Consider the following 21,765-nt stretch of genomic DNA (forward strand, 5'->3'; position numbering starts at 1 on the left):
GGGGTTTAAATTCTAGCTGGATTTTAGATGCTGCAGTTTGAGCATCAAAAACAAAGCCCAATTTAAGAAAAACACATAATTACTTTATTCACCAATATGTTAATCCCATATTTAATGGCATTAGATCAGTCAGCTTTTTAGGAAACCTCCAGGCCTCAATGACGCGCAACAGGACAATCATCCCAAGCTTACAAAATTTCCTAATTTCATTCTCTGGTTAAATGTTTACTTCTAAATTAAACAGATTGCTTACTTAAATCTCACCTACATTTTTCATCATTTTAAATCTGTTTTCTTCTTAAACCTCTGTTCCTCCAGCAAATAAAACCATGCCGCTACTCAAACCTTCTTGAACAGTTTCTTTTGAACTATTTTCAATGCATTTAAATTTGTTGCAAAAAAAGTGACTAAAACTGGATGCAATTCACAAAGTTTTTAAACCTGTACAAACACACAGTGGATGCTGGAAATCTGAAATAGAAATGAATACTGCAAATACTCAGCAAATCTAGCAACGTGGAGAGAGGTTTAAAGTCATACAGGTCTTTCTACTATAGCAACATTTTATTAACACGCATTCGCTGTAACATGGCTGATGAGTTGGGGACACTGTTTCTAAAGCGCAAACTTTTAAAATGTGTGTTGGCTGTAATGCTATTACATCTCAAACACTTTAAGCACTGTTTCTAAAGCACAATTTTTCTACAATGAGGTATTGCACAAAAACGCAACATTGCGTTATAGAAGAACTACCCGTTTCTTCTGTTTCTCTCTTCTACAAATATTGCAAGACCAACAGATTATTTCCAGCCCTGTTTTCACTTCATTACAATCTGTGGTGATTTTTAATCCAAAACATCAGTGTGCAATTTGCCACCACAGTAATCGTTCACAAATGATTTGCAGTCATTGCCTGCTTTTATCCTCTCAGACTAACAACAATAGGCCCCTTTTCATTTCTTGCAATTCATCCCAGAACGGTTCATTTTTGAACTTGCAGTCTGCATCACTGGTGTTCCGAAGCCTGACAAAAATGTTGTCATATAATTTGGAATACACAAAATGACCAGGGTAGACAGGTGATCCCAAGTAGTTTACACTACACTGGGTGTCTTGATAAATGGAGCTACTTTTTTCTCCTGACCTCAAGAGCCTAAATTAATTTGGTCTTTCATTCAAGTTTGGGTGATCCACATGCACTTCGAGTGATCAATTAAACTTGAATCCAATCACAAAGCCTTGCAAAATTGTCACCTTTAATGCCAATCCAATTCTCAAATCATTCAGATTTACACTCCATATCTTTATTACTACATTAACGTGAATTTTATTGAATACATTTTCAAAATTCAATTAACAGCTGAGGTATCCTTGCATTTTAGTTTAGCCAACTCAAGCAACCTTCTTTTCAGGTGCTATTGAGTCTAAAATCATCTTCAATAAATACCTGCATTGGTAATTAATTTGTAATCCTTTTCTGTTAATTTCTGTTCCATAATGCTTTGTCAATTGTAAATTTTTGCTTTATGCCTCTGGCATATTGGAACCGTATTTGTCACCTCCAGTCCCAAAACTCTATAGTACCTTAGCCTGAATGGCTCTTTGCTAGACAGTTTTACCACTGCAGAAAGATGGAAAGACAAAGGGAAACAGAAGCCTTGAACGGAGCTGCAGCTGACCTTGTTCCTTCACTTTTGGCAGCAGTTTGTCCAATACCACCATTTTTCCACTGTTAACTACTAAGTGAGTGTCAGTAGTGTAAGGTGGGCCAGGCTCAGCTCCATCAAACAGATAGGGGTGGTTGCAGCACTTGCGTAGTTGCATCAGTATATTCAATAAACGCATTTTGTCCATTTTCCCTGAGGAATTCAGGATGTCAATATCCTTCATTAATATCCTGGTGTACCTGTGAGCAAGCCAGAATTAAAACTTGTTAGACATACTTGGAGATAAACTACTTTGTGTAACTTAGCAGAAACCATGATTATAATCAAACACTATTGCATTATTCTAAAGAAAAAAGCCTAGAAACATCACCTCACTGGCATTTAAAGAGGATGCGCCATCTAGACTCACAAGTAAACCCATATCCAGCGACTAATACCCATTCAATGCAAAAGGTCTTTGCTCTTTGACAGGAAGTACGATCCATTAACCACTGGTGATAGAGGAATCTGATGGCCAGGGTCTTACATGAGTAAGAAAATCTCTCTTTACATGCCAGGAAAGGTGCATTTTTTAGATTTTTTTTAGATTACTTACAGTGTGGAAACAGGCCCTTCAGCCCAACAAGTCCACACCGACCCGCCGAAGCGCAACCCACCCAGACCCATTCCCCAACATTTTACCCCTTCACCTAACACTACGGGCAATTTAGCATGGCCAATTCATCTAACCTGCATGTTTTTGGACTGTGGGAGGAAACCGGAGCACCCGGAGGAAACCCACGCAGATACGGGAATAATGTGCAAACTCCACACAGTCAGTCGCCAGAGGCGGGAATTGAACCCAGGTCTCTGGCACTGTGAGGCAGCAGTGCTAACCACTGTGTCGCCCACCATTTAAGAGATAGATACAGCAAAAAAAGCCAGTGTGAAATACCTTGAGACAAAGTAGCATAGAAACAAGCCCTCTGGATTAATAATTCAATGCCTGGGTATGACACACAATCATCCCTCCACCTTTACGTAACCCAAATTAACATATCCTTTTATTCCTCTCCCTTGTGTTTAAATGACCTTCCCTAAAATGCATCCATACTATCCATCTCAACTGCTCCCTGCAATATACAAATCACTTTCCCACTTTTTGAAGTTTTTTCTAAATTTCTATTAGTTTTTTGGCAGCTCTCTAGTGAGCCATGTAAACAGTCTATTTTTAAAGAGCATTACTGACTTCTTGATCTATTAGACAGATATTGTTAATATGAATTTTGAGCAAATACCCCAGTGGTATTTCATCAGGTTTCAGGAGATTTATACTCAGCCAAGAGGATATCCTTTCTTTCAAAAATAAAAAATTAGGTACAAAATAAAAGATGTGAAAAAAACCTAATGAGACTAACAAAGTTTTAAAGTACTGCAATAGCAACACATGAACAGCAACAGTCCAGTAGAGATTTGGTGAAAATCCAATTTTCTTTGAATTATATCAATACGCATTCAAGCGACTGAGACATGTTAGATTGTCAAGCACAAAGCCATACAGGTCAGAAGGAAGCAAGCATTCATAGCAACAAGTCAACATTTGATAGCATAGTGCCTTGGGTAAATCAATTTTTTTTAAATTCTTCAAATGCTCTAACTGATGTTAGAGTGCAGTCCAAGTTCATTAAACTATTGCAAGATTACACCTCACTAAACAATGTGACATACTAATATTCACATATGGTATACTCACCACTCCCTCTGCATTTTGCTAAGGCCTACATACATTTTGACCTCCTTTTTTGGTGGTAGGCTCTTCTCTACCTCAGCTTTAATACGTCGGAGGAGGAAAGGCCGCAATACCTAAATCAGGTTAGAATACACGCTGCTTACACACTGGTGGTGCTCATGGAAGTTAAGCAAAAGAATGCAGCCATCAAAAGATATATTTTGTGGACTGAAGCAGAGGTTAAAAAATCCAAGTACTGAACATCTACAGAGACACAGCAAAATTCATATTAAACATACTAATACACAGGTTAGATATGATTACCATTCCTGTGAGATCACAGGATCTGAAGCAGAGCAAATCCATATTCTCTGATGCGCAGACTTGATGTCAATAACAGTTGGAATTAAATAAATCTTAAATTGTTAAGTCACAAAATCAGATTGTTAACAGCTTTATTTTGTTGCATAATTGACCTCAAATCCCACATCAAAAGAATCAAGTAAACTCAAATAGATATTCTTCATTCTTAAACAACTTGCATCTTTTAAAAGCAGCAAAATGTCTACAGGTTCAACACATGAGCTAACAAAACCTGGTGCCAAATACCCAAAGAGACAGTTGATCAACATCTTGATCAAAAGAGTTTTTATGCAGGTGTCTTAAAAGAGGGCAGAGGTAAAGTGATTGAAGAGAGATCCCCTTTCAAGGGTACAGAGATTAGAGAGTTATAAGGACTTAAGGATAAGGGAGGGTTAAGGTTACTGAAGGATTTGAAAAATGAGAATATTAATTAAGGTATTACCAAGCAAAAAGGAGGTCAGTGAGCATGGGGCAGGCGGAGCTTGATGCACACTAACAGTTTTCAATGAGATCAAGCTTATCTGGTGCAAAATGGAAGTAGAGTTTTGTGACAAACAGTAATGGGTAAAAAGAAAGTAGTGGCTTTGGTAGACAAGAGAACATGATTTTGTAATTCCGCTCACAATCAATTAGGATGTGATGGTTAGAATCGGTCTGGTTAAGCCTCAAAGTGACCAGACCCGGGAGCAACTGAATGGTTAGAGAATAAAATTTGCAGTGTCAACAGAAAACAAGGCAAATGTAAGCAACATTGAACCCCTTTCCCAAATCCCACATTTTGGCTACTGAAAGAGTAAATACAGCATGCAGAGAAGCATTCACAATAGTCACCAATCAAGTTATTTTATTTTCCTTGTATCTCCACAGAAGAGAAAATAAATCCTGACATCTGAAACTAGATATTTTCAAATCAACCTATTCAGAGATGTTGTTACACACCTTTGGAGCAGGTGAGTCTTGAAGCTGGGCCTCTGTCTCAGGAGTTAAGGACACTATTACTGACCATTTGAAACTAAGTACAGGTCATTCTGCTATAATGCACATTTTGTTAAACATTAATTTTGGTGTAACATGATTGATAAATTGGGATACTTTCTAAAATGCAAACTATTAAAATTTGTGTTGGCTGTAACATGATTACATCGCCAACATGAAGTGCTGCTTCAAAAGTTTGATTTTTCTACAATGTGGGTTGCACAAGAATGCAACCATTGAGTTATAGAAGAACTACCTGTATCCTTCCTGATTAGTAATCAATTCTGGAAATCTAACAATTAAAATGCACTTATTTGGGTAATTCTGTCAAGATCAGAAATCAAACTAGGCCATGGAGATGATAATGGGTCTCATTATGAAGTTTGGTTGAGGGGTTCAATAGATGGAGACTGAACAAAATAGATTGATCAGTAAATGAAATAATAAAAAAAAAATTTCCTTTACCACATTTAATCCTGAAGTGATTCAGATCTGGGTAGAATGTCTACTCCACCCTTAACATCCATAAAAACAGCATATATCAGCCAAAAAGCAATTATCTATTTGCACTTACACCAATTTTGAAATTGCCTATTATGACACTTTAAATGCCATTCTTATTTCGGGCACTGGTTAACGTGTACTGAACAAAAGAACAAGTATGTAACACCTTGCTAATGTTAGTGAGCTTCAAATCAGAATCATATAGAATAGAAATAGACCCTTCAATCGAACCATGACTTAAACACTTCTTATCCCCTCCAAGTAGTTGGACTGAAATGGGAAAGCATCAGGAAGAAGATCCAAGACTCAAAACCCATTCTTGCTGCTTTTTAATAAAGCCAATTCATTGTAACAATATACAGATTATGGATAAATTGCATTTGCATGATTGTGCTAGCAAGTTGCGTTGACTGTATTAATTTTATTCTTCTATTAAATTCATTAGGCAAATTAATTTGCATTCTGTACAATAATTCCATTTAACAATGCAAGGATCAGATATCACATTTTGTTGAATAAATTAATTCTAAAATCTTACTGTTACTTAAAAATAGCCTTATTCCCATTCATAGTACACTACATAATTATAGAGTCGGAGACGTACAGCACGGAAACAGACCCTTTGGTCCAACCCGTCCAAGCTGACCAGATATCCTAAATTAATCTAGTCCCATTTGCAGCACTTGGCCCATATCACTCCAAACCCTTCCTATTCATATACCCATCCAGATGCCTTTTATATGTTGCAATTGTACCAGCCTCCACCACTTCTTCTGGCAGCTCATTCCATGCATGCACCACCCTCTGCGTGAATAAGTTGCCCCTTAAGTCCCTTTTAAATTTTTCCCCCTCACATTAAACCTATGCCCTCTAATTCTGGACTTCCCCAGGGAAAATACCTTGTCTATCCATGCCCCTCATGGATTTTATAAATCTCTATAAGGTCACCTGTCAGCCTCCGATGCCCATTAGAATAATTATTTTGAAAATAATGAAAATGGGGCTTAAATAATACTCACTCTTTAATATTCACCAGCAACAAACTGAAGGAATAGACTTACCATATGCAACCTTTCAACGAGCTTTTGATCTCCAAAACAATTATTTGTGTCAAACCAAGAATCAAAGTCCTGCAAAAAACAAAGAGCAAGCTTTGGTGCTTCTAATCTGTTAAACTTTATTATGCTTGTTGATTCAATTAATCTCAAAATGCAATAATCTCAAACATAAAATTGGTTATTATTAATACGAGAATAGCAACAAATAAAAGTAGCATCCAAATTAGGTTGTTCAACTTTTACAGTTCACTTAGTTCTGGTAGGCAGGCAAGTGTTCTGACAAGGAAAGCATTCAAACTTTATTCCTTAGATTGTCTGTTATCTCTGGATGCGACAATTCCGATGCTCTCAGTGTGTGTCTCCCAAGTTCCATAAACAAGCTAATTTAAAACTCTGCTACTCGTACCCTAACTTGCACCAAGACTGGTCTACCAACCACCCCTATGAGCACTGATCTAAATTGGCACCCATCTGGCAACACCCCAGGTTCAAAATTCTCAACTTGTTTTTCTAAATCTTTCACAGTCTCTTAGAGACTCTCCTCATGGCAAGCCTCCTCAATCCCTACAGCACTGCCTCCATTTGCCAAGATCTGTGCTACTCCAGTTTTGATCTCTTGAACTGATTTTAGTTGCTCCATTATTAATAGTGCATCTCCAAACTCAGAAATCCCTTCCTAAACTGCTCCGTGCTGAAATATCTATCACTGACCGAGCCTTTACTAAAGGATTTCAACAGTTCTACATAATTCAGAATCAAAATTTTGCACGATAACACCAGTAAAATGGTTTAGGACATTTTAGTAGAATAACAATGCTATATATTCTTGCAAAACGTAAGAGTGAATGGCAACACTGTGCTCCTGTGACAATGTGACTTTCCAGTGAACAATGGAGACATGGAGAGAAGGAAAGGAAGTAAAGAGGGCATTTTCCTAATACTGCTTATTCCTCAGGTCCTTGCAGAGCTGCAAGAAGAAAAGATCAAGGTAGATGAAATACTCTGAACAGCCACAGCAAGATTCAAACAAGTAAAATGGTCACTTAGGCATGGACTGAGGTTCAAATGTAACTTTATTACAATACCAATTTTACAATAAGGTTAATTATTTAAGACAGGAATAAGACAGGTAGCTGTTGAAAGGTTAATTAAACCTGGTTTTATTTAACCAACTTGCTCTTAATGTAATTTTTATTCATGACACAAGATGGCAGAGTAGTTCAAGTGGTCAACCGAGGAAACACAAAACAGATTCAACATGCTTCGATGTTGCTGAAATACGGACTGTTAAAAAATATAACAGCAGAGTCTGGCAAGGACCAGATACTACCAGTTTGACTTTATACCTATTTTTTTCTGTAGTGGTGAATATGATCCTCTGGGAATTTGGAACTGGTTATCTAGCTTTGTGCAATGCAAGGTATCCCATCTCTCAATACCTCTCAATTGAGACAGAGAGCTTAACCTTACATTAAAAGGGGAAAAAAAACTGTAGAATTCCTTGTACAAAATCGTTCCAGTTAGAGTCCTGACCCTTAAATTAATATAGCAGTCACTTAAATTTACTTTCCTTGTACTTACAGCAGATGAATTGAAGACATCTGGGAGAAGGAAATTAAGAAGAGCCCAAAGTTCATGTAGATTATTCTGAAGTGGTGTACCCGTGAGTAACAGTCTATTTGTTGTTTTGAATTCTCTCACTATCTCAGACAGCTGCAAATTTAGCATATTAAAAACATTACTGTAAAAGCTAACTACAAATTTAAATAATACCATCATGCTGATTCAAAATAAGTTCAAAATACCATTGAACTATTTGGATGAGTTCATGAACTAACATACTGAAAATCAAATGCCATGCCTTTGGAAGTTGAAATAAATTACAATTAGCTTTATTGTCACATGTACTCAAATGAGTACAGTGAAAAGTTTATATGCCGCTATTTAATGTGTCATCTTAGGTACAAAGGTACCTAGATACAATTTCTTTAGTTAGAAATTGAAATAGAAAATAGAAATAAAAATAAATCCAGTGATACTACAGCAATACTGCAAATGGTCATCGAAACCTTGAAAACAGAAAGCACAGTATAGACATTTCTTAAGAAAAAAAATCAGTGGAGGATCTACTTCAAATCACAGTAACAATGAGCACGGAAATGAAAGGTGGTTAAAACATCTACAAAAAAAAGAAACGCCATGAACACAAGAAGAATGATGGTGCAGTGGTACTTTACATAACAACTAAACCAGAGGCCCAGGTTAATGATATGGGGTCAAGGGTTCAAACCTCAGGCTGGAAAATGATGCAATTTAAATACAATCAATAGATCTAGAAAGAAAGAAAGCCAGTCACAGTAATAGTGACATGAAACAATCAATGACTGTTGCAAAAATCTTACCATGAAAGAATCAAGAAAAATTAAAGTTTGAAAAAGCAGGACTAATCTTTGATTTGAAATTCAAAGATTGCCACTCCTCCCTTTACTCGTTTCATAGCTCAGGGAACACTCAGCAAATTTTGGAGTCCAACAATAATTCATTGAGCGATATTGTTCCCAGAAACCCAGGAGGAGGGACGAAAGAAAAAAAAGTGAGCAAGCACGTGAGAGCGCAAAAAAGCAACATTGATGGAGGAAAGATAAACTTACCTTAGACTTTTCATTTTTGATCCTGTGGGCTTCATCTATAACCAAATACCTCCAATTAAACTTTTTGAAAACAGATTTCTCCCGGATCAGCATTTCATAAGATGTCACACAAACATCCCATTCTCCAGGGAGGAGGACATCTCTGATGAAGGCAGCCTGATAATGTAAAAGTGAGTCAGGGTTCAACTGCCTGAACATCAGGTAGTTATTTTTCAGCAACACAAATACAGTGAAAACCACTCTTGTGGAAATTAATTAGCCAAATTTAATGGTAACAAAATATCACGTTATTAAAAAATAGTATTATAGTCCCTTAATATGACAGGGAGAATAAATTACAATGTATTTGGGCATATTTTCTCTCAAGATTGAGGCGAATTTATGATTTTATATATGCGAAAAAGCAGGTTACCATAGCTAGTCAGAACTGCGAGCGCTAACAATGGTAACAGATTAACTTTTGTTGGGCAAACACATTTTGAGGGACGCAAACACAAGTAAATGCAATACAGTATCAAAAAAACAAAAGATATAATCAATGTTGAAGAATAATATCCCTAAGCAAGATTTCAATGGAAGTTTTCAAATTTTGTATTAAAATTATGATCCAGATTTAAATGTCCTTCAGTTCTTGAAGTTTTATTACAGAGTGTTTGGTTAGACGTAACAAAAAAGTGTTTAGCTACTTATTTGGGGATTCAAGAAAAAATGTAAAGTATGCTGAAAATGGCCTGTATTGAATTTAAAAAAAAGACTGGAAAAATCTTTTCCCTGCTCAAATGTACTGACTTTTTTGCTATTGTCTGACAGATACTTCATAACTTTCAATTCCTTGCCCAAGTAGTTATCCTTTTCTGGTCTTCAAAGGTTCTAGCAGGCCATCTAATTTACATTCAACAAGTGTGGCAGGATAGGAGAATAGTAACCAGCTCTATGAATCCTGGGTATTTTTTTCTAATGTGGTGCTGGAAAAACACAGCAGGCGAGGCAGCATCTGAGGAGCAGGAGAATCGACGTTTCGGGCATAAACCCTTCTTCAGATTCCTGAAGGGCTTATGCCCAAAACGTCGATTCTCCTGCTCCTCTGATGTTGCCTAGCCTGCTGTGTTTTTCCAGCACTACATTTTTCAACTCTGGTACTCCAGCATCTGCAGTCCTCAGTTTCTCCTATTTTTTTCTAATGCAGGGCACCAAGGTATTTGCACATTAAGGTCTTCAAAAACACACCAGCTGATCCATCTGCCATTGCACAACATATTTCCACAATGGGCAATGCACTCAACAATTAAACTCCAGGCATTTGTTGTATTTTCCAGAATGTAAATCTCATTTCTTACCCTTTGATCCTTGTCACCTATTAGACAAATGGCACGAAGAGTCGGTATCCACCTCTTGAATTCAAGCATCCAGTTGTGCAGTGTAGATTTAGGGACTAGAACCATGTGAGGTCCAGGAATGTTTCTGTAATGTTTCATGTACCCAAGAAGAGCAATAGTTTGCAAAGTCTTCCCAAGACCCTGTTGAATGAAGTACAGAATTAAGCCTGTTGTAAGCCATCAGTGCTTTTCAATCAGAGTTGCCCTGAAGTGTTTCTGAACATCATACTGAAATTAAGCATTCGGCCCATCAAGCATATTGTGTCTTTTATAAGATCCTGATTAATCTTAACTTCTTTTCCTGGCCTTGGCTTTACATCTCTTAGCAATCAGATGCCCCCCTTAATCTCAAACACCTAAAATGACCAACTTATTTTCCTACAATCCAATATATACATACCATCTCATCTGCCAAGATTCCATTGATGCCATTCTCATATAGAGAAATCAACCAATTCAGGCCACGTATCTGGTAGTCTCTGAGCTTTCCTCCTTTAATATCTGTGGAAGAGATCCCAAACATTTAGAGCCTGAAACTAATGTAAAGGTTTGTAGAGAACATATCTTAAGTGGATATGAAGCCATTGCATGACCAAAAAGAAAAGTAGTTTGTATCTGGAACCATTTAACTAAAAGCACCGTGACAGTTTGAGACAACAAAAAACAAGCAGCTCAATCAAACTGGTTACAGGGTCTCAATGTTTGCATTCAGACACAGACTCCAAATCAAAGATGGCATATTTCACAGACTACAAGTGCTCTACAGCAGCCAATTAAACAAGGCCAAATAATATAGAGACAAACAGTCAAACAAAGTACAAAACTTCATTTAGATAGGTAAATTTAGGATTGGGGGTTAATAACGGTGGCCAGGGAGGGGATGATGTTAAGGAAAATCTGTTTACTGAACTATGGGTAGTAGTAAACAATTATTTATTGTTACTGCAGGGATTTTTTTCGATAATTATGCTCGCCATTTCATAGGATAAAGGAAGTGATCATATCTGATGCTCACAGAAAGCAGTGCAAGTTAAAATGCCTGCAATCAGTATAATTATTTGATTTTCTTCATGAACACAATAGTGCATTTCAACATGGCCTGGACTTAGATAAAGACTTCATCCTTTTATTGGCTGTTAGGTCCCATGAAAAATAAATGGAAGCTGTTTCAACTTGGCTCCCTGTGAGCACTGGTTTAGAGCACAGAGCTATACAACATGTCAAAGGACAATGTAATGATGCAGCTATTTTATACCTGCATCAAGACAGTCTTTCAGCATACCTAGCATTTCAACTGTGCTGAACTTGACACCAAAATGCACAAAACTGACAACATCCAGTTGAGATTTAGAAGACATTAAAACATAAGTTAGGCTAAACTGAGACAGCGTACCCATTGTCATTCACACTGTTCTATTTTAGGCTATTAAGTACAGCAAATTAAGTTGGGAGATCAAGAGATGTTGTTTATAAAACCTAAATAACAGCAGTCCCAAATGATCGACAAGTATAGATTTGATTATTTTAATAAATTGAATACTGTAAATCAATGAATGGTGACTAAAAGTATGAAAGCAATTGGAAAAACGTAGTGAAAAGTCTGAACTACATTAACTCATGTATGAAATAATGAATAAAATGGCTTTACATACATGATGGGGATTCTTCAAACCTTGTGCAGACATTGGTTGTCTTGCTGTTTTCTGACAGTAATTCTTCATCCTCTTCCTGTTCTGTACGGCGATGCCGATAGCTAAGGATTAAAAGTGAATTGTTTTGTGCAATGAGCTACTATTATTTGCCAACATGATCTAAGTATTACGATAGCTAATTTCAAAACCAGTCAGAATAAACAACAGAGTTGTGCATTAACTCTGTAATTAGGTTTAGCACATGTGATGTGTTACAGAACTAAAACTCAAAACCTGCAATTGCAGGTGGCCAGTTTTAATTTAAAGCCAACCTCAAATCTCCGTTCTAAATCTATTATTCAAATACTTGTATCCTTCCAAGGCCATTATGTACAGGGTATATTAGCACTTCTATTTTTAAAATGTTAAATACAGTGGATCATTCAACTCGCACTTGTGACAAATTTAAGAAAGCGAAAGTGAGGACTGCAGATGCTGGAGATCAGAGTCAAGATTAGAGTGGCGCTGGAAAAACACAGCAGGTCAGACAGCATCAGAGGAGCAGGAAAATCGACATTTCGGGCAGGAGCCCTTCATCAGGAGGGCGCCTGCCCGAAACATCAATTTTCCTGCTCTTCCGATGCTGCCTGACTTGTTGCGCCTTTCCAGCACCACTCTAATCTTGAAAAATTTAAGAACCCTAGGTTTTCAATGCAAAGTTAGCAGAAACTCAATCAATGCTTAAAATTACATGATGTTATATATTAGTGACAATGATATTATTTCAATCCCACAGAGTATCTGGTACCTATTCAGACATTCAGTTAGATCATACTTAATCTAGACCACAACTCTCTTTATTTGCTATTGCTTCGCATCACTTGATACCATAGCCAAATACAACTATTGATCTCAGTTCAGAAAATTGAAGGGCTATGGTGGAATTCCATAATCCCATCCATAAAATGAAACCCCTCGGTCTGAATTCACCCAGAAGAAATTGTTCTCCATACTGAACATACTAAATTCCCCAGACATATTAAATGCCTCAAATAGGTCACCCTGCAACCCTTTAAATGCAAAGGGATGTAAAACAAATCTATGGAACCTGTTTCTACAGCTTAACACGAAGCCCAGGTAAAATCACGATGCATCTGTACAGTAACCCTTCACAAGGCCAATATAACTTTTTTTTTTAGTCTGGTGCACAGAAATAAACAGCATTCTATGGGGGCTTGACGAAGGCTCTTTTCAATTTCAAACCTTTTGAGGTAAGTTCAGCTTTCTTTTACGCCACAATTTGTATACATACAGAGCTAAATTCTATTTGCTCTTGCAGAAAATGCTCTCCATGCAGCCAGAGTATCACTTGAGAGGTGAAATGTTGGAAGTTGTTGACAAAGCCAAACTTGTCCCAGCATTTCTCATTTTTATCAAATAGTATTGGTAGAAGGCCATAAAGGTGGCATGGTGGCTCAGTGGTTAGCACTGCTGCCTCACAGCACTAGGGTCCCAGGTTCGATTCCAGCTTCGGCGACTGTCTGTATGGAGTTTGCACATTGTCTGTGTGGGTTTCCTCTGGGTGCTCCAGTTTCCTCCCACAGTCCAAAGGTGTGCAGTTCAGGTGAATTGGCCATGCTAAATTGCCCATTGTGTTAGGTGCAGTAGTCAGAGGGTAATGGGTCTGGGTGGGTTACTCTTCAGAGGTCGGTGTTGACTGGTTGGGCCTGTTTGCACACTGTAGGGAATCTAATCTAAAAAAAAGCTTGCACACATTTACCATGAGGATGATGAACTTTTAAATGATCAGCCACCTCCATCAAAATGGGATTTTGGAATCTCTGGTGTCGGGAACCTAGAGTGTTTAGGTTAGACCAAGCAAAAGCAGATTTATCGTAAGTGCATTTCAGAGCTGATGTGCCCTTTGGATATGGTCCCAACAGTGGTGAGGGTCAGGGATTTTGCCTGAGATTTGGCCATGGTGGATGCCAAGTGAATTGTCATGGACAGAGATGGTGGGTGGGGTTGGCATAGCTTACATGGTTACCAGTTGGCACAGAAGTAGTAAAGGGCCATGGGAATGATTTGTGGCACATGAGGTAACAATAAATGAGGGGCTGCAGGATATGGACAGAGGCATGCACAGGGCCACCTGCTGAGATAGTTGTATCATCCATACTCACAGGTGAGATGCCGGAAGACTGGAAGTTGGCTAAAGTGGTGCCACTATTTAATAAATGTGGTAAGGACAAGCCAGGGAACTATAGACGAGCGAGCCTGCCATCAGCAGTGGGCAAGTTGTTGGGGGGAGTCCTGAGGGACAGGATGTACATGTATTTGGAAAGGACCGATTAGGGATAGTCAACATGGCTTTGTGCGTAGGAAATCATGTCTCATAAACTTGATTGAGTTTTTTGGAAAAGTAACAGAGGATTGATGAGAGCAGAGCAGTAGACATGATCTTTATGGACTTCAGCAAGATATTTGACAAGGTTCCCCATGGGAGACTGGTTAACAAGATTAGATCTCATGGAATACATGGAAACTAGCCATTTGGATATAGAACTGGATCGAAAGTAGAAGTCAGAGGGTGGTGGTGGAGGGTTGTTTTTTCAGAATAGAGGCCTGTGACCAGTGGATTGCCGCAAGGATTGATGTGTGTGTGTGTTGGGGGGGGGCTCCAGAATTCGAGGGCATAGGTTTAGGGTGAGAGAGAAAAGATATAAAACAGAACTAAGGGGTAACTTTTTCACGCAGAGGGCAGTACGTGTATGGAATGTGTTGCCAAAGGACTTCGTGGAGGCGAGTACAATTGCAACATTTAAAACACATCTGGATGGGTATATGAATAGGGAGGGTTTGGAGGGATATGGTCCGGATGCTGGCAGGTAGAACTAGACTGGGTTGGGATATCTGGTTGGCATGGACGAATTGGACTGAAGGGTCTGTTTCTGTGCTATACATCTCTATGACAAGCCGTAAGAATGGGTAATGGCATAAGGTACTATCGATAGCATATGGAGTGTGCAAGAGTGAAGGGAAGTGAGTAGAAGAAATGTTTTATTTGTTTCTTGAACCTTCATCAGTGCTAGAGCTTTGAGACAGGTTTTCCACCGAGGTCATTTGAGAAACTGGAAGCATCTTAGGATGTAATTGGGCATCTGGTCCAATGCAACAGCAGATCCACAATCACAACTAAAGTTGAAGATCAGTGACCATTTTTAAAAGGTCAGGTTCACAGAGCTGAACTTCCCCCACTTATGTGCACCTAACAAGGGAACAAAAAAATCAGGAGCTCAAACTTGTCTTATTTAGAGCCAAAGTCTCTCAGTTCCCCAAATCGTCTATGTCACTTTACAACTTCAGTATACAATTCCCACAGTTTACCGTAGCTCCTAAGTTTGTCTCACATGAAAACGTTGACCAAGAAATAGAGTTGCATCCAAGGTGTTGAAAGGCCCCAAATTCTCAGGAAGAAATAAAAAACTGTCATGAACTATTAACACTCCTTTGGCTTTGTAACACGAGGAATGTGAAATCACACATCAAGAATTCAAAAGCACATTGCCTGTAATATATCTTACTCTCCAACCGACAGAAGTGTCTGTTTCTCATCTTTCTTTATGCGAGGACGCCCAGGTTTCATCTTTAAAGGTGAGGTCGGAGTCTTCTGTGCAGCAGGTTGGATAAAGTGGGCAAAAAGCTCAGTCTGTTGCAGCAGATAATCAAATCTATTTGCCCTATCTGCTTTCTGTAAAGCAAAAAAATGGTCGAGTGAGGAATAATGAAAAGTAACATCACTGTGAACAAGCGTTTTTCAATTTATCTACAGTGAATAGAAAGTTTTCCTTAAAAGGGAGGCGCAGAGTTAATATTAATATAAGCTAATAGATGTTTTTGGAAAGTTCAGCTTTTCTTAGTAAAATGATTTGCATTCTCCTAGGTTTGTTTTTGCAAACTGGACCATCATATAACATTTGAGCAAAGGGGAGGCACGGAAAGAAGAAAAAAAATAGTTTTCTATTGCGTTATTTAATAATTCGGATCATAATCATCAAGTCTGCATTGTGATATTAAATTCAACAATGTTCTCTTCAAACATGATCTACGTTCCGAAAAGCCAAAAGTCTGTATAAATTATATTTAGTTTGTCTTTACTTAAAAAAGCTGCATAGAATCATATTTTAAATCTGTATTATGGCCATTGCCCTTCACTGAACACAACATATGCCTAACAGATATGTTTCTTTTGAACCACAACAGTATTACCGACAAGCTCAATACACACAGCAACTTTTAAATAGGTCAGCCTTGAATTTAGCAGGTTTCTCACTATGGAACGGTTGAAAGTACAGGTTAGTGCAATGTTTTGCAAAGTGAAACTAGAAGCTACTAGAGAAAAATAAAGAGCTCAGTGGTTAACGTCTGATAGCGAATACTAATCATTTAACCTCTACTGTCCCAAAAATAGTTGCTTAATCATTAATAAGTTCTATTCGATATCATTTCTAAAGGTTTGCTGACATTACCATTCTCCTAAACTTGCCCACTATTTGCTCAGAGGATACAGCAATACAAAACCAAGAGTGTGTTGAAGATTATGGCGGCTTCAAAGACAAAATCAAATGCAACTGCGGAACTGAAAAAATAAAAGAGTGGATTGCTTCTTCCATGAACCACAAGCCCTAGGGAATATGTATACAGTTGAACAACATTAAAAGATGATCACTGGTTCGAACAGGTAGAAACTCTGCTTACCTCACAAAAACAAGGATCAGTTTTGCTATGTTCATAGGATGGTGGTGGTGTTTACATACATCTACTGCCCATATTCTTTCAGATATTTCAGGTCAGTGCTATTAAAGGAGGTTTAGCAACTTACTGCAATGCATCATGAAAATGCTTTACATTGTAGCATCTGTGCATTGGTGGTGATTGAAACAATAATCAAGCGGGCAGCAGTGCACTTGGTGATGTTGAGCTCCTTGAGTGTTATTGGAGCTGTGTTCATTCTGGCAAGTGGAAGCATTCTATCATCACTCCTGATTTGTGTCTTGCAAATGATAGAAAAGGCTTTGGGGAGTTTGGAGGCAAGTTACTCACTGTAGGATCCCCGATCTCTGACTTGCTGTAACCGTTATTGTAATTATATATCCAATTAAGTTTCTGGTCAATTGTAACCATCATCTACACAAGTTAATCAAGGTGTCTTTCCATGTGTGATGGTTCTGCAATTAATTCCTGAAGAAGGGCCTATGCCCGCAACGTCGATTCTCCTGTTCCCTGGATGCTGCCTGACCTGCTGCGCTTTTCCAGCAACTCATTTTCAGCTCTGCAATTAATGTGGACAAATAAAAGTAATTAAACAAATATTTCCTTTATTGTATTTACCATTTTCTCTTCATAGGCAGGATCCTCCTCTTTAACTTCAGGTTTAGGCATTTTGAATATAAATGCTGCATCACCACTATCCATCTAGTAGCAGGGAAAACAAAAAGATAAAAAGGTTTAAAAGAAAATGAAACTTGAAACATACAGAATTATTCAACCTAAACACTACATTCTGAATGTCAACCCTCATGATATTTTAGGAATAATAAGTAAAACAAAAAGGCACCACCGAAGCAGATGTGGAAGCAGAGTTGTATTAAACATTTTAGAAACATTTCTAAAGTAATTTGGGAGCATACATACATTTTAAAATTGAAAACGTAGCTGACAGGTTTGAAAATAAATGTCAAGATAAAGCAGTGTTTTGCCATTGATAACTCAATACTCTATCTTGCCAAATTCTTGATGCCACATTTTTGAGTTAAAGGAAAAAAAGCAACAACTTTCACAAGCATAGCTCATTTTGTAATCACGGGTTGTCACAAATGACATTACAACCAAAAACATTCTATTCCCTACAGTGTGGAAACAGGCCCTTCAGCCCAATAAGTCCACACCGACCCTCTGAAGAATAACCCACCCAGACCCATTTCCCTCCGACTAATGCACCTAACACTATAGGCAATTTAGAATGGCCGATTCAACTGACTTGCACATCTTTGGACTGTGGGAGGAAACCCACGCAGACACGGGGAGATTGTGCAAACTCCACACAGTCATCCAAGGTTGAAATTGAACCTTGGTGCCTGATGCTGTGAGACAGCAGTGCTAACCGCTGAGCCACTGTGCTGCCCCACATAAATTTTGTGCATATAAATTCTTGCATAAACAGCAAAGCAATTATTGACTCCATTTTAATGGTGTTAATAGAGAGGCAAACATTGGCCCGTGCTTCTTCAAAATACTTAGCTGGGACCATCTAATGTCAACACAGAGGCAGCGTCATACAGAATGGACTCCTCTGTCCAACCAGTCCATGCTGACCATGTTCCCAAACTAAACTGGTCCCATCTGCCCGCCACTTTCTCTGACAGTTCATTCCACACACAAACCACTGTAAAAAAAAAACTGCCTCATGTGTTTTTTAAATCTTAAACCTGAAAAACACACCCCTAGTTTTGAACTCCCCCACCTTAGGGAAAAGACCCTTGTCATTTACTTTATCCATACCCCTCATGATTTATTAACCGCAATCAAGTCACTCCTCAACCTCCTATGCTTCAGTGGAAAAGTTCCACCCTACTGTTAAATCTCAAACCCTCCATTCCTGGCAGCATCCTTTCTGAACCTCTCCAGTTTAATATCAGCCTTCCTATCCAGCTTGCTTGAAAGGTAGCAAATTTGACGATGCAATATTAGGGATGATTTCTGTTGTCAATGCTCTGTGCTAATTGAACCACTTTCTGACTTAGAACCAAGAATACCAAGTTATGGCTCACGTGAAATAGGAAATTAATAACAGCTCATAAGGGCTCAACTTATCTTTCTGGATAACTGCTATAGCTAGTTAGGTCCAAAATTACATATGTAAGTCATACATGGAAGCACAGAGATGACAAATGTAGTGCAACTTGCTCAGGCCTGCATACATGTTATGCCATGCATCAGCCCCTCTTGAGACTAAATAGCTCCAGCCATTTCCTCATACAGAGCAGCCTCTCATGATACCATCCTTGTGGGTTTTTTTTCAATCATCACTTCCAGTGCCTACATTGCTTTTCATAAAACAGAGGCCAGAATTGTATCGCGTATTGAGAGGTAGATTAATCATCAATTTTTAATTTGACATGATAACATAAAACTTCCAAAGCACTTCACAGGAACGTTATCATATACTGCTGACAATGAGCCACAAATAGAAATATTAGGATCAATGCAATCTACAGGTGAGTTTAAAGGGTGTAAAATTTTTAGGGAGAATATTTCAGAGGCTCCTGTTTAGGCAGCATAATTAAAATGAGAAATGTGCAAGAAGCCAGAAATGGAGGAGCAAAGTGACCTGGCAGGATTGCAGGCAATTACAAAGAAAGGATTGGGTGAAGTAATGATGGATTTATAAACAAAGATGAAGATATTAAAATAGACATGTTGCTAGATTAGGGTTCAGCAAACACAGAGTGACAGGTAGCTAGATTGGTGCCAATACAGATAGAATTTTGAATAATCTTAAGTTTATGAAGTTTGGATAATGAGAGAGTGCCCATAACATTGGAATAGTTATAACATCAACGAAGGATTCAGCAACACATGAGCAAGTCAGGGTGAAAGATGGCCAATCCTACTGAAATGGAAGTGGAATACTTTAGTGATGGCATGAATGCGCAGTCAGAGGGTCAAAAGGTTGTAAATCCTCTGGTTCACTCTCAGAAAGCGACCATGAAAAGGAAGCATCAGGTGGCTAGGGAACAGAATTCACAATGGGGTCTAAATACCATTGCTTTCAGTCTTTCAAGTCTTGAGATGGGGAGAAATGTATGCTCAGCCAGTATGAAATGTCAGGTAAGCCATCAAGAAATTGATCAAAGTGCGAAGTTTACAATTTTAAAATGGTCTCACTAATGTGCACTTTTATTTATAATGATGGATCCCAGAGATCCCTTTATTGCATATTTTGTTCGAGAATTGAAAGAAAATTTAAAAGGTTGCACAAAGAGCAACTCCTCATATTTGAAATTCACATGCCAATAAGCAAATTTGCCAGTATATTAAGGTAGTTGTGTATTTTGTCATCATACAAAGCACTAATTTTAGACTGGCCGAGGCACCAACGTCTCTTTAATGGGACAGCACCAGGTTATAATCCAACAGGTTTATTTGGAAATACTTGCTTTCGGAGCACTGCTCCTTCATCAACTACAATAACCTGGCGTTGTGCGATTTTTAACTTTATCCACTCCAATCCAACACCGGCACCTCCACATCATGTCTTTCATGGGAGGTGGAGGTTTGAGGGTGGGCTAATACTGGGTAAGGCCAACGAGGGACAGAAAGGATTATGCTGACAAACGCATGTGAAAGGACAGTGGGATAGGTGCAAAGGGCATGTCTGAAAAAGAGAGAAAAACAGGGGTTAAACAAAGATGGGGTTTGGACGAGGTGTGTGAGAGTGTAGGGTTAAACAGGACACGGGGGGGGGGGGGGGGTTGGAGTGTGTGTTGGGGGAGGGTATGCGTTGGGTTGGGTGGAAGATGTCAGCGCGGGGTAGGGGTGCCTGGAGGGTGTATGCTTGAGAGGAAGTGAAGCGAATGAATGGAGGAGGACCATTAAGATTCACTGATCCTTTCCTCCCAACCCCACACCACCCGCGTTTCCAGAGACCCTCAAGAGTTTCTCCTGTGTGTTCGAGTCGAGGATGCTGGAGTGGGGGGTTTCCTCCCGAGAGTATCTGGAAAAGGTGGGGGAAGAGAATCAGACAAAGAGAGAGAGAGAGGGGATAGTGAGGCGGACTGAGCATGCGCGGGTGCCGTCAGCGCCGGCCAGAGTCTGCTCCATCCCCCTCCCACCGAAGTTACCGGCGACCGGGGGGGGAGGAGGAGGAGATACCACATACTCGCCATCACCACCCGTTACCGGGGTCAGATAGGAGCACGGCGGTGAACCGGGACGGAGCGAGGTTGTTTACACGACGGGGAGTTGATGAAGCCGAACACGAGGCGGGTAACCGGCCGCCCTCGCGGTGGGGTAAACCGCTCTGTGTGTGTGTGCCTCTCTCTCTCCTCACTCACCTGTCCCGGGCCCGGAGCCTGCATCTGGGGTTCGGCCGCCATCGCCCCCGGCTTCGCGCTCGCCTCGTCCGTCTGCCCCTCGGCCGGGTTCAGGTTCAAGTTGGCGCTCGGCCTCTCCTCGGTCTCCGACATGTTTCCCTTTTCCCCCGCCCCCCGCGGAATGAATTGATAACGCCTCACCGGAGCCGACCCCCTCCACCCTCACGCCGCTTCCCCTCCCTTACTCCTCCGGCTTTTCTTCACTCCCCCCTCAGCCGGCTCCGATCTTCCGCTCAACCGCCTCCTCCGCCGCCGCCGCCGCCCGGCTCTCGCGAGAACTCCCCGGCCAAATCCCGCCAGGCCTGGCCCCGCCTCCCCCCAGGCTCCGCACGCGCGAGAATTTACCCGGATTGTTACTTTTGGTTTGAAACTGTTGCTAAGTAACAATCCGGCGGCGGGGAATGGAGTGAGCAGGACGCTGGATGTAGGGAGGGAGGAGTCTGCAGGGCAGTGAAGAGGGTGCAGAGAGAGGGAGGGAGGAAAGAAAGAGTCCAGGGAAGAGAGGGAGGGTTCGGGAAGACAGGACGGTCCTGGGGAGGGTTCGGGGTGCAGGAAGGCGAGGGAGGGTTCCCGGAAGCAGGAGGGTTCAGGGAGGCAGGGCAGTGCAGGGAGGGAGGGTTCGGGGAGGCAGGAGGATGCAGGGTGGTGAGGAAGGGTGCAGGTAGTCAGAAAGGTGC

The 21,765-nt window shown here is 39.9% G+C and overlaps 1 protein-coding gene across 1 annotated transcript in view; it reads right to left on the reverse strand.

Moving 5' to 3' along the window:
- Positions 1 to 21,237, reverse strand: part of LOC122539452 (SWI/SNF-related matrix-associated actin-dependent regulator of chromatin subfamily A member 5) — a 32,464-nt gene extending 11,227 nt beyond the window's left edge. The window contains exons 1-11 of the mRNA XM_043674301.1: positions 21,050 to 21,237; positions 17,325 to 17,408; positions 15,518 to 15,684; positions 11,955 to 12,055; positions 10,703 to 10,803; positions 10,264 to 10,443; positions 8,927 to 9,082; positions 7,857 to 7,988; positions 6,279 to 6,347; positions 3,400 to 3,509; positions 1,680 to 1,906 (exon numbers count right to left, since the gene is read on the reverse strand). Coding sequence (XP_043530236.1) covers positions 1,680 to 1,906; positions 3,400 to 3,509; positions 6,279 to 6,347; positions 7,857 to 7,988; positions 8,927 to 9,082; positions 10,264 to 10,443; positions 10,703 to 10,803; positions 11,955 to 12,055; positions 15,518 to 15,684; positions 17,325 to 17,408; positions 21,050 to 21,181 — 1,459 coding nt within the window. The 5' untranslated portion in view covers positions 21,182 to 21,237. The remainder of the gene's footprint in view (positions 1 to 1,679; positions 1,907 to 3,399; positions 3,510 to 6,278; positions 6,348 to 7,856; positions 7,989 to 8,926; positions 9,083 to 10,263; positions 10,444 to 10,702; positions 10,804 to 11,954; positions 12,056 to 15,517; positions 15,685 to 17,324; positions 17,409 to 21,049) is intronic.
- Positions 21,238 to 21,765: the final 528 nt, after the last annotated feature.

The sequence above is a fragment of the Chiloscyllium plagiosum genome, chromosome 32 (assembly GCF_004010195.1).
Source record: "Chiloscyllium plagiosum isolate BGI_BamShark_2017 chromosome 32, ASM401019v2, whole genome shotgun sequence".
Classification (NCBI taxonomy): Eukaryota; Metazoa; Chordata; class Chondrichthyes; order Orectolobiformes; family Hemiscylliidae; genus Chiloscyllium; species Chiloscyllium plagiosum.